This window comes from Penaeus japonicus, unplaced genomic scaffold, assembly GCF_977035675.1.
Source record: "Penaeus japonicus unplaced genomic scaffold, GWHDUDI00000001_assembly GWHDUDI00000028, whole genome shotgun sequence".
Taxonomy (NCBI): Eukaryota; Metazoa; Arthropoda; class Malacostraca; order Decapoda; family Penaeidae; genus Penaeus; species Penaeus japonicus.
The window spans coordinates 11126474-11138973 of NW_028234430.1; the positions used below are offsets into that span (position 1 = coordinate 11126474).

The 12500-nt window shown below is 45.1% G+C and overlaps 1 protein-coding gene across 2 annotated transcripts in view; it reads left to right on the forward strand.

The window, feature by feature from the left end:
• LOC122248056 (LLGL domain-containing protein l(2)gl) overlaps positions 1-12500 on the forward strand; it is a 94106-nt gene that overhangs the window by 22052 nt on the left and 59554 nt on the right. For both annotated transcript variants that reach the window (XM_043007854.2, XM_043007858.2), the window contains exon 2: positions 6304-6401. In XM_043007854.2, the coding sequence (XP_042863788.2) occupies positions 6304-6401 (98 nt within the window). The remainder of the gene's footprint in view (positions 1-6303; positions 6402-12500) is intronic.

A 12500-nucleotide genomic window follows, 5' to 3' on the forward strand; every position in this document is an offset into this window, starting at 1 on the left:
ATTCCTCTCTCCCCTCTCCATCCCTCTCTCCCTCCTCCATCCATCCTTCCCTCCTCCTTCCCTCCTTCCCTCCTCCTTCCCCTTGCCACTCCCTTTCCATCTGATTGACATTTCTCAGCTCTCCTTCGCTTCCTCTTCCTTCGTGTCAGTTTTGCGGCTTTGTCGTTTTACAAAACCGATTCCCGATTTGTTTTTCCTTCTCCCAATTATCCTTGTTTCTTGACTGTCTCTTTCTTTCTCATTTTTCTTCTCTCGCCTTGTCTCATATTATCGCTCTACTGTTTCCTCTTTTTTCATTTTTGTTTTTTTTTACTTCATCCTTTGTCTGAACACACACACACACACACACACACACACACACACACACACACACACACACACACACACACACACACACACACACACACACACGTATGAGTATCTATATGCGTATGTGTGTTCGTGTGTAATTTAATTTGGTAAGTGTATACCAAATAAGTGGATTGTTGAGAACGGCGGCGACGAGGAGCCGATTGGAGACGGTGGCATATGAGGGCCTTCCTTGTGACCATGCCCGAGGCGGAGAGGGGGGGTGGGGGAGGGAAGGATGGTAGGGAGTAGGAGCAAGAGGGGGTGGGGAGGTAATGTTACCGCATGTTCCTTTTCCTGCGGGCTTTTGCTGCTGCGGCGGCGGCGGCGGCGACGGCTGCTCCAAGTCTCCTCCCTCAGCCGCAGCCGCCTCCGTTGGTCGTTTTATTCGTTCTTGTTTCTCATTGATTTAGGGGCTTTGATGGTGGTGTTGGTTTTGTTGTTGTTGTTGTTGTTGTTGTTGTTGTTGTCATTATTATTAATGTTTTTATTCTGTTATCATTATCGTTATGATGATGATTATTTTTTTTGTTATTTCGTTTGTGTGTTTATTTGTTTATTCCGTCTTTTGGTTGTCGTTTGCAATCCATCGTCCTGTTCACTCTCCTCTTTTTAGCCCTCTTCACTATTCACTTCTGTGTCTATTATTCTATCTCCTCCTCTTCGTCCCTTCTCCTCCCTTCTTCCCCCTCTCCCCCACCCTCCTGCTCCCTCCTCCAATCCCAGTCTCACGTGCTCGCCTCAGGGAAAGTGGCGCTTCCTTTCCCCCTCCCCCATCCACCTACCCCCAACCCCCTCATACTCTCCTATCCTTGCTTCTCCCTCCTCCTCTCCCTCTCCTCCCTCCCTCCCTCCCTCCCTCCCTCCCCCCTTCTCCTCCCTCCCTCCCCCTCTCCCCCTGCCTCGCGGTCAACGTGTATCCTGTCTTTGGGTAACGGTGGCTAGGATAGAGGAGGAGGAGGAGGAGGTGGTGATGGTGATGGTGATGGTGATGGTGGCGGTGATGGTGATGATGGCGGAGGAGGAGAAGGAAATGGGGAAGAAGAAGGGGAAGGGGAAGGAAAAGCGGTACAGCTGGAGGAAGGATATGGAGGAGGAGGTGATGGTGGTGGTGGTGGTGGTGATGATGATGGCGGAGGAGGAGAAGGAAATGGGGAAGGTGAAGGGGAAGGAAAAGGAAAAGCGGTACAGCTGGAGGAAGGATAAGGAGGAGGAGGAGGTACATAAGGTGAGGTAGGAGTAACTGAGGAATCTTGATCCAGTCTCAGATTTTATTTTTTATTTCCTTATATAGTTGAATTTTTATTTTTTTTTAATTTGTTTGAATTTGTCTTACGTTTATATCTATTAGAATAAATGTTTCTCTACTACCTATATTGATCTTAATTTCGCTTTGAGGAGTTTGCATCCCAATAAAACGAGAGGTATGTCGGAGGAAGCGGGGAAATTCGTTTCCAAACTCGCAGGCACAGGCATAAGCAAGCATAGACGCACAGAAATTTATTTGCTTGGTAAACGTAGGCAAGTCCTAACGAGTTGGTTTTAATCCCCCCCCCCTCCCGCTTCCATGCCATTTTCTTTGGATTTGTTTCATTCTTCATTCCTTCTCGGCCTTTCCTCTTTTCCTCTTCTCCTACTTACCTTGTCGTTCTTTTTTTCCTACTTCTTCCTTTTTTCCCCTCTCGCTCCATTTTCCCTCGCTCTCTTTCCCTTTCCCCAACCTCTTTTCTTATGCTTCCCTTCTCTCATATACCCTCATATTTTCCACTTCTCCCTTTCCCCTCCTCCTTCCTCCTCCTTCCTCCTCCTCTTCCACTTCCGCTTCCACTTCCGCTTCCTCCTCATCATCTTCTTCCTCATCCTCATCCTGTTCTTCTCCCTTCCTTCTCCCTCATTTCCCTCATACATTCCCAATTCCATCTTCCCCATTCCCTCTGTCTCCCCTCCCCTTCCTCAATCCCTCCCTCCCACCCCACTTGACTCACCCTCCCCCATCCCCCATCCCCTCACCAGTCCACCCCCCCTCACCAGTCCCCCCCCCCCCCCCCCTCACCAGTCCACCCACCCACACACACACCTAGCGTCCGGCCCGGAAATAGCTGTCCGGCAGGTAGTGAGAGACTTCTTGAACCTGGCCCGTAACGATATTCCAGGGGGCCAGGTAATGCCTTTGGGAGTGTCTGTTGTTTGTGTCTGTTGTATCAGTCTGCCTGATTGTCTGTCTGGGGGGGTCAGAGGGTGGGCGTGTTTGTGTCTTTTGTTTATGTCTATATTTTTCTGCCTGTCTGTCTTCGGGGATCATAGTGTGGGCGTGCTTGTGTCTATTAGCTGTCTTTCTCTGTTTGTCTGTGGGGATTATAGCGCGGGCGTGATTGCATATCTGCCTGCCTTTCTGTCTGTCTGTCTGTGGGGATCTGAGCGTGGGCGCGGACGTACTCTGGGCGTGGGTCGAGTAGGGGAAAGGAGGCAAGGATCGGCGGCGAGTTTAAGGTAGGGTACAGTAGGGCACAGGAGTGTCGCGTGGGCGGCGCAGGAGATGAGGGAGGATCCGTGGTGGGTTTCGACGTCACGATGCGGAGGGGTGAGGGGGGGGGTGAGTGGGTTGGTGGGATGTTGACGTGGGTAGGTGGTCTGGTTGGTGGGGTGTTGGGTGGGTTGGGGTGGGCAGAGGTGGTTGTGGAACTCGTGTAGGCGTTTAGGGCGTGGTAGACAGTGAGGGGGATGGGAGGGGGGGGGTGTAGTCGGCGACGGTGGAAACACCTGTGCGCGGATTCTTGTTGATTTTGGAGATTTTAAGTCTTTATTTTTGTCGTCATCGTTGTTATTGTTATGTTATTATTATTGTTGTTGTTACTATCGCTAGTTTTATAATGACTGTGATTGGAACCGTTTCAATTTAAATGATATACATTATTGATTATACTTTGGTCGTAATATTGGTGTTTGCAATATCGAAAATATCAGTGTTATATTTGTTACATTTTTATAGTATTGATATTTTTCATTGCAACTGCAGTTGCAATGTTGAGTTTTGTTTTGTTTTGTTTTTACTTTCATTAATTCCATGTATTTACCATGGTAGTGGTGTTGATTTTTCAATATCTTGATTGCATTATGCATTCAGAACACGCGTCGCGGCGAAAGTTGTAACTGTTTTTTGTTGTTGTTTTTACACGAGTTTTGAACCAAGTGTGTCATTTCATTAGTGTTTATTGGGGTGCTCCGCTCTGTGTTTTTTTCGGAATGGCTTATTTCGTTAAGTTTGACATTTAGATAGTTAAACAGGTGGATATGCTGATGCGAGAAGCACATCATGCAACAGTCATAAATGTCATGATAGTCATGACATTCATGACATTCATAACATCCATATACATACATATTACATTATATATGTATACGCACATCACATATACATCCACACACCACATGTACATATACATACACATCACATATACATACACAACACATATACATTCACATCACATATCAGGTATACATACACATACACATACACACACATACACATACATATACATACACATACACATACATACATACACATATACATACACAAATACATACACAAATACATACACAAATACATACACAAATACATACACAAATACATATATATATATATATATATACATATATATATATACATATATACATATATACATATATACATATATATACATACATATATATATATATATATATATATATATATATATATATATATATATATGTATATATATCATCATCATCATCATCATCATCATCATCAGCCTGTATCAATCCACTGCAGGACGTAGGCCTCTCTCAATCTTTTCCAGTCATTCCGGTCATATATATACACAAATACATATACATACACATACACATACACACACATAAATACATACATATACACATACATATGTATGCGCACATCGCATATACATACACACATCACGTATTCATACACATATCAATTGTGCACACACGCACCCACACGCGTACATATATGCACGCCGGCTTGCGTACATATGCTGTGAAACCCAATTTTGTGATATATATTTCGATTTGTTTTTTATCTCGTATATGATTTTATTTAATTTTGATATTATGATATTACTCATATCTTATTTTCTTATATTATTACCCTACATCTCTCTTGTTTATTGTTTCTTTTCTTTCCTTTTTTTTATTCTTCTTCCTTCAAGTTCTTTTCATGAAAGGTTTGCAAAGACCTCTCTTGACCTGTCAAGGATCCTTGTCGCCGCCGAGAAGTAGCGGCCATGCAAGCGATGCGCTGTCATGGTGCGCGACCTGCGGAAAGAACTTGTTTGTTTTGCGTCTTTTTTTTGCGCAGGTTTTCCATGCTCTTGTCGTTTTGGTTATGTTAGGTTGGAGTTGTTGTTATTGTTTTTTATATTTATTGTTTATATTGCGTCTTTTTTATGCAAGTTTTCCATGTTGTGATTGCTCTTCTTGTCGTTTTGGTTGTATATTTTATTTTTTTATTTTTTTTATTTATTTATTTTTATTTTTTTTTTTGGTTTTTCGTTTTCGCTGTATTTTTTGTATGATTGGTATCCTTATTGTTCTCATTATTATTTTACAGTTGATTATTGTTCTCATCATGTCTAGTATTATAGTAATTATTACTAGAATTATTATAACCAAATCGCCTCGACTGGCACCGCCTTTTCTGCACGTTGAATTCTGAATTAATGAAAATAATAAGATACAGATATTGAGATTTTTTCATGTTATTCATTATATGTATCAAAGCTTACCGTCAACTTTAATAACGTTATTAGTTCACCATCAGAGTCACAGACCAACGCAAACGAACTCGTTGGACAGAGATCACTTGTACATGGAGAGAGAGAGATAAGGCTGAATAACTTCACAACGCAAGAGATTTGTAATTAGTGGGTTTCGATAATTTCGTCATCAGTGATTACATGTGACCCTAATGACGAGATGATCGAAAGGCGTTAATGGCATCTCTTGCGCCGTGAAGTTATTCAGTCTCATTTATACATCTGTCTATAAACAGAAGTTGGAACTGGGAGGAGAAATAGGCAAGAATGGGAGGTGGGAGGCTCCTGTTGAGTAGGATAAGAGGAAGAGAAGGAGTGAGGTAAAAAACGGAAGAGGGGAGAGACGAAAAGGGGGAGTATTATTTGTATTTATTTTATTTAGTTCTTTATTATTATTATTATTTTAATGAAATGATCTGATGTATTTCTCTCTCTCTAAATAAATGTGTGTGTGTTTGTTTGTTTATGCATTTATGTATAGATACGTAGGTAGGTAGGTAGGTAGATAGATCCACATATTTTTTCACTCTAAATAATTACAAAAGATAGTCGAGGTCATGTAAGGGATTGACTGTGATTGAATTCTTCTAATTATCTTGCTCATTAGTACGATCAATTTAATTAATTGCGTCTAATGATGAGCTCGCTGTTCTTAATTGATTGACGAGGACTTGTTGTTGTTTCATTGCAATGTTGATTTTGTTACATTTTACTGGACTGAAGAGGATTATGATGTTTGATGTGAATGGTGGTTTTGTTAAGGCGTTTAAAGCGTTATTGTTATCATTATCATTACGTACTTGTTCTCTTTTCTCTCTCTTTTTTCTCTCCCTCTCCCTCTCTCTCTCTCCTTCTCTCTCCCTCTCCCCCATTCTCTCTCTCTCTATTCTCTTCTCTTCGCTTCTCTTCTCTTCTCTTCTCTCTCTTTTTCTCTTTCTTTCTTTCTTTCTCTCTCTCCCTCCCTCTTTTTCTCTCTCTTTCTCTCTCCTCTCTCTCTCTTTCTCTCCTCCCGCCCTTCCTCCGTGTATGTGATATTCTGATGTAAGGCACCTTCCATCTATTTTTATGAATTAATTATTTGGTAATATTACGGATGTAGATGTCGTTACTAATCTCAGTTTTTCTTTTCTCTTCCCCGCAGTGTTGCCATCATGGGTTCCCTGCCAAGCCGTCGGCCCTCGCGTGGGATCCCCAGCTCCGCCTCCTGGCCATTGGCACCAAGGCGGGCGAGGTCAGAGTGTATCCTTTTGCACCCAGGTCATTCTGAGGTAAAGGAGGCCAGAGGTCATCCTGGAAAGAGTTGCTGTGGATGTTGATCGTGTCCTGTGACCTTCCTTTTTTGGGGGTGAGGGTTTTTAAGAGAGAGAGAAGAAGAAGAAGAAGAAGAAGGAGAAGTGAGAGAAAGGTGTGGTACGCACAGAAACGATCCTTCAATATAGATTTCAACCCACACCGCCAGGCCCCTGCGTGGGATGAAGTCGACGAGAAGGAAGGGGGTTCAGGCCTTGTCAGGGGGAGGGGGGGCATTGGAGGGGGGGAGGGGGTAGAGGGTGTTTTTCAGTTGTATGGAAGAGGGAGTAGGAAAAGGGAGTTACGGGGGAGGGATTTGAGGGGAAGGGGAGGGGAAGATAGTAGGGTTATGGGGTTGTAAAGAGGGGAAGAAAGGGATGGAAGGGTATGGGGTACAGAGAGGGGAATGATCGGGGGCGGCGGGAGAGGTTTGAGAACGGGGACTTTAACGTTATTGGTTATGCGGGACAAAGACGGGGTTAGGTTCGAGTGCCACTGAAGAGGTGGCTGTTGTTTGACGCACACCAGGACGTGTGTGTGTGGGCGCGGGGGGGGGGGGGGTTGTGGGGACAGGTGGGGGTGAGGTTTGTGGGGGGCAGGGGAATAGGGGAGGTCTGGAAAGGTAGGGTTTAGGGAATGTGGATGGGTCAGCTTGGAGACTGTCAGGATGAATCCCTTCAGAAGAGGATAAGGATGCTGTAGCCTTAGGCACGCCCACGGGACCCGGCGAGAGGCGATGCCCAACTTAGCGATAACTGATTTAATGATTTCTTGCTCAGCGAAGCCGATTTCGACGATTCCCAGCCGAACGATACCAATTTGATGATAACTTGATTTAACAAACTGGAGAGAGAGATAGAAAGAGAAAGAGAAAGAGAAAGAGAGAGTGTGTCAGTCAGTGTGTGAGAGTGACTGAGAGTGAGAGAGGGAGATTAATGACTCGCCCAAACTGTGAGAGCAACAGAGAACTTTGTCCTACATTAGCAAGAACGAAATTAATAGGAGCGAACCAAATTGGTTTGAGCGTAACAAGATAAGAACATTATCCTTCATTATCGCGAGGAGGAGCTGGAGCTGGAGCGGGAGCTGGAGGAGAAGATGGAGGAGGAGGAGAAGGAGGAGAAGGAGAAGGAGAAGAGGAGCGAATCACCAGACGAACGGTGGCTCTCAGAGGGCACTGGCAGTAGCGGCAGCAGAAGCAGAAGCGGCGGTGGCGGCGGCGGCACTGTGTCAGCCATAAGGGCGCCGACTAGTAGTAAACAGCTGACCCTTGATATCGATGTAATACGAAACGCCTGGTATGTTAAGCTGGAGAGGGGAGGGGTGGGTATGGGGGATGGGGTAGGGTTAGGGCAAGGGCAAGGGCAATAGCAAGGGTGTAGGTAGGGGTGGATGAGATACGCGGGAGGGGGGGGGGGGCTCTGGGGGGGTGGGGGGGCAGAGGATGGGGTGGAGGTAGTTGGGAGGAGGATATAGGGTGAAGGATAGATGAATGGGAATGCGGAAGACAGACAGACAGGGTAGGATAAAACAGAATAATAAGAAAGAAAATAAGGTGACGCGTGGTAAGGATACCGACGAAGGGGATGGAAATATATATATATATATATATATATATATATATATATATATATATGAATATATATATGATGTATATATATTTATGTCTATATTGTTATATATATATATATACATATATATATATATATATATATATATATATATATATATATATATACATATATAGTCATATATAAATATATATATATATATATATATATAATACTATATATTATATATATATATATATATAGAGAGAGAGAGAGAGAGAGAGAGAGAGAGGGGGGGGGGAGGCGAACCTATTTTTTTGTCTCTTCTCCTTTTTATTGAATAGAATGAAGTGCTTTATTATAAGAAACAAATGATGACTCAAGGTTTTGGTGGCGGAGCTGTTGTGTCGGTAGTTAAGTGGTGGTCAAGTGGACACGTTGGGGGAGGGAGGAGAAAGTAAGAAAGAGATAGAAAGAGAAGAGAAGAGATAGAGAGCGAGAGAGGAAGCAAGGGAGAGAGAGAGAGGATGATGATAAAAGATAAAAATGAGAATAGTGATAAAAAAAACGGAAGCAAAGGAGCGAGGGAATGAGTTAAGGGGGTAGGGGGATTAGGAGAGAGAGAGAGAGAGAGAGAGAGAGAGAGAGAGAGAGAGAGAGAGAGAGAGAGAGAGAGAGAGAGAGAGAGAGAGAGAGAGAGAGAGAGAGAGAGAGAGAGAGAGGCAGTTACATAATGAAGGAGAGAGGGAGAGAGGAAGGAGGGAGGGGGAAAGAGAGAGAGAAAGACAGTGAAGGAGAGAGAGAGAGAGAGAGAGAGAGAGGGGGGGGGGGGAGAGCGCCAGTCAGACAGTCTGCCTCGTGCTTAGATGTTGAAGAGATAAATGCTTAGTGTGTGGTTGTCACAGATTCTTGTTATTGTGTAACGTGCAAAGAATCCCCCGGGTCGGATCTTGTCGTGTCTGCATTGTGCTCGTTTTAGATCTTCTGTGTCACAAAAGGATGGTGACAAGGATAATGATGATGATGATGATAATTAATATGATAGAATTGATGGTATAGACGAAACCACCATAAGAAGAGATCTGTGGTAATGGATCTCTGCGGTATGATACTTAGTATCGTTTTATTATGATGATGATGTTGATTGTTATTGTTTTTGTTGCTGTTATCATGACTATTATATTATCGTTGTATGTGCTATTTTTGTTATTTGTGGTAGTAGTAGTATCATTATTATTATTGTTATTGTTATCATTATTATTGTTATTATTATTATTATTATTATTATTATTATTATTATTATTATTATTATTACTATCGTTATCATTATCATTATTATTGCTGTTATCATTAGTGTTATTATTTTTATTATTATTATTTTTTTGTCAGTATTGTTTCCTGTTTATTAATTTCTATGTGGCAGAAACAGCTCATAATACTGGTGTTTTTGTCAATAATGGGGTTACGTTGCGCCCGTTTTATTCCTTAATTGCTACTTATCCCTTCCTCTCGCCCCCGCTCCCCTTCCCCTGTACCTACATTATCTCTCCCCTATTTCCCTCTTCCTTCCCCTCGCCTTTCTCCCCCTCACCCCGCTCCCCCTCCCCTACCCTTTCACCCGCGGTTCTCGGAAACGAGGTTGTAGGAATCCACGTCATGGGCATGCTTTGGTTGGGGGGGGGGGTGTATGGGGGGAGGGAAAGGAAGATGGGGGAGAAATGGGGGAGGAGGGAGATTAAGAGGAAAGGGGAGAGGGAGATTGGGAGGAAGTGGAAGGGGAAATTGAGATAAAGGAGAAGGGGGGTATGGAAGAGGAGGTGGCCAGATGAAGAGGGCGGGGAAGGAAATGAGGAAGAAGGGTTAACGGGCGAAATACGGGGATGAGGGGAAGGAAAGAACGGTGAGATAAGGGTTGGGGAAGGAAGAGAGGGACGTGAGGGCTGGGGTAGAGAGAAGGGAATGAAGAGCAAGGGAGGATATTGGGGTGGGGAAGAGAGGGGGAAGAACAGAAGAGGGAAAATGTAGAATTGAGGCTGGGGAAGAAAAGGGAAGAAAGTAAAGAAGAAGAAATGGAGAATTAAGGTTGGGGAAGAGAGGAGGGGGAGGGAGAGTTGGGGTAGAGAAAAGGTGAGGGTGAGGGTTGAGGAATAGATGAGGGGGGTGAAAGTTGAGGAAGAGAGGAGGGGGGGGAGAGTCAGGGTTGAGGAAGAGAGGAGGGGGGAGGGAGTCAGGATTGAGGAAGAGAGGAGGGGATGTGAGAGGGAGAGGGAGGATCTGTTGCGAGGTGTCCTTCGGTGGGATATTTTGCCAGCTGTGTGGGCTCTTCAAAAGCGAGGTTTTGCCGGGACGCTTATCGGCACGGCGCGGCGCTCGTTCCCTCGTCAGTGAGTGGGGGGGAGGGGTTGGGGTGGGGGTGAAAGGGTAAATATAGACGTGTATTTTGTGCTCTTTTTAACATATTTTATAACTGTGGTCTATTTATTTTTGGTATCGCTATTATGTTCAAGATTTTTGTTTTGTTCATGTTTGATAACGGTTATTAGGTTATTTCTGTAGTTATATTTTCGTATCTATTTCATATGATTTATATTTTACCTTTAATTTTTGTATTGAACTTTGCTGAGGAATATTCTTTTTTTATTCTCTGTGTTATCATATTCTTTCTATAGTGTCTCCATCTTTACGATTTCGAGCGTTGCATCAACAGCAACACGGGAGTAGCGCCTCGACACCTTTTAACGTGTTCATTCCCCCCACCCCCCACACACACCTCTTATCTCCGCCACCGCAGGTCACGGCTCGGGGGGTTGGGGTGGGGGAGAGGAGGATTGTAGTTATTATTTTTTTCTTATGGTGATTGGTTCGATTAGTGATGATGGGGACTACGATGGTGATTGGTGTGATAATTGGTGATAATGATGATTATTACGACTGCGATGATGATGATGATGATAGGTGATGATTACGACTACGATGATGATTAGTGATGAGTAGGACTACGATTGTGGTAATGTTAATTGGTTGTGACGACGATGACAGTGATGATGGTACTTTTCGGTCTTCATTATTTTCGTTTACGAAGTTGAGAGAGAGAGAGAGAGAGAGAGAGAGAGAGAGAGAGAGAGAGAGAGAGAGAGAGAGAGAGAGAGAGAGAGAGAGAGAGAGAGAGAGAGAGAGAGAGAGAGAGAGAACACGAAGCTCACTGAATGAACCAGAGCGAACCAGACCGATCGGTATTACTAAAGGGAAGTACAATTACATCAGTGATGACAAGGCAAGATCATCGCACAAACGTCGTAATTATTACCCTCCTCCTCCTACTCCTCCCCCTCTATCTACTCCCTTCTCCACCCACTATATACTCCTTCCCCTCTTTCCCCTCTCTCCCCCCTCCCCTTTCCTCTATCACCATCCTCTCCTATCCCCTTTCCCCCCCTTCCCTCCCCTCCTCTCCCCTCTCCTTCCCTCCCCTCCCCTCCCCTCTCCTCTCCTCCCCTCTCCTTCCCTCCCCTCCCCTTCCCCCGTCTCACCCCCCCCACCCCTCCCCGAGTGACCAACTCCCCCGCGGTCAATAAACTGCGAAGCAATCATCTGTCATTCGTGAGTCATCCCGAGAGAGGAAGGGAGGGAGGGAGGGAGGGGGTGGGTAAGGAGAATGAGAGAGACACTGAAGGAGGGAAGGGAGAGAGTGGAAAGAGGGAGTGAAGGTGAAGGTATCTCCTTCATTTTCATGCTCATTGTTTGATATCCCTTTTTCCTCCCTGTCTCGACTTTCTTTCCCTTCTTTTCTATTTTTAAGCTTCTCCCTCTCCGTCCCCCTCTCTTACTCTCACTTTCCCTTTCTTCTCTTGCACTCTCTCTTTCCTTCCTTCCCTCCCTCTCCCTCTCCCTCCCCCTCCCCTCCCCCTCCCTCCCCCTCCCCTCCCCCTCCCTCCCTCCCTCCCTCCCCCCCCCCTCCCTCCCTCCCCCTCCCTCTCTCTCTCTCTCTCTCTCTCTCTCTCTCTCTCTCTCTCTCTCTCTCTCTCTCTCTCTCTCTCTCTCTCTCTCTCTCTCTCTATCTTTTATATCCCAGCTGCCCCATCGCCAATAGCACAGTACGCGATTTACGGTAGTAGTGGATATACGTCACAGACAGACGGCGGCAAATACGCGGCGCCAGTTCGTTCTCCACTTTGTTTTGGTGGAGAGCAATGAACAAGAGAAATGGGAAGAGCGGGTGAGAGGGAGAGAGGGGGAGAGAGATAGGGGGAAGAGGGGGAAGAGGGGAAGAGTGAGAGAGGGGGGGAAGAGGGGTAGAGAGAGAGAGAGAGGGGGGGAAGAAAGGCAGAGAGTGAGAGAGAGAGGGGGGAAGAGGGGGGAGAGAGAGGGGGGAAGAGAGGGAGAGAGAGAGGGGGAAAGAGGGGGAGAGAGATAGGGGGGAAGAGGGGAAGAGAGAGAGAAAGAGAGAGGGGGGGAGAGAGAGAGGGGGAAGAGGGGGGAGAGAGAGAAAGGGGGGAAG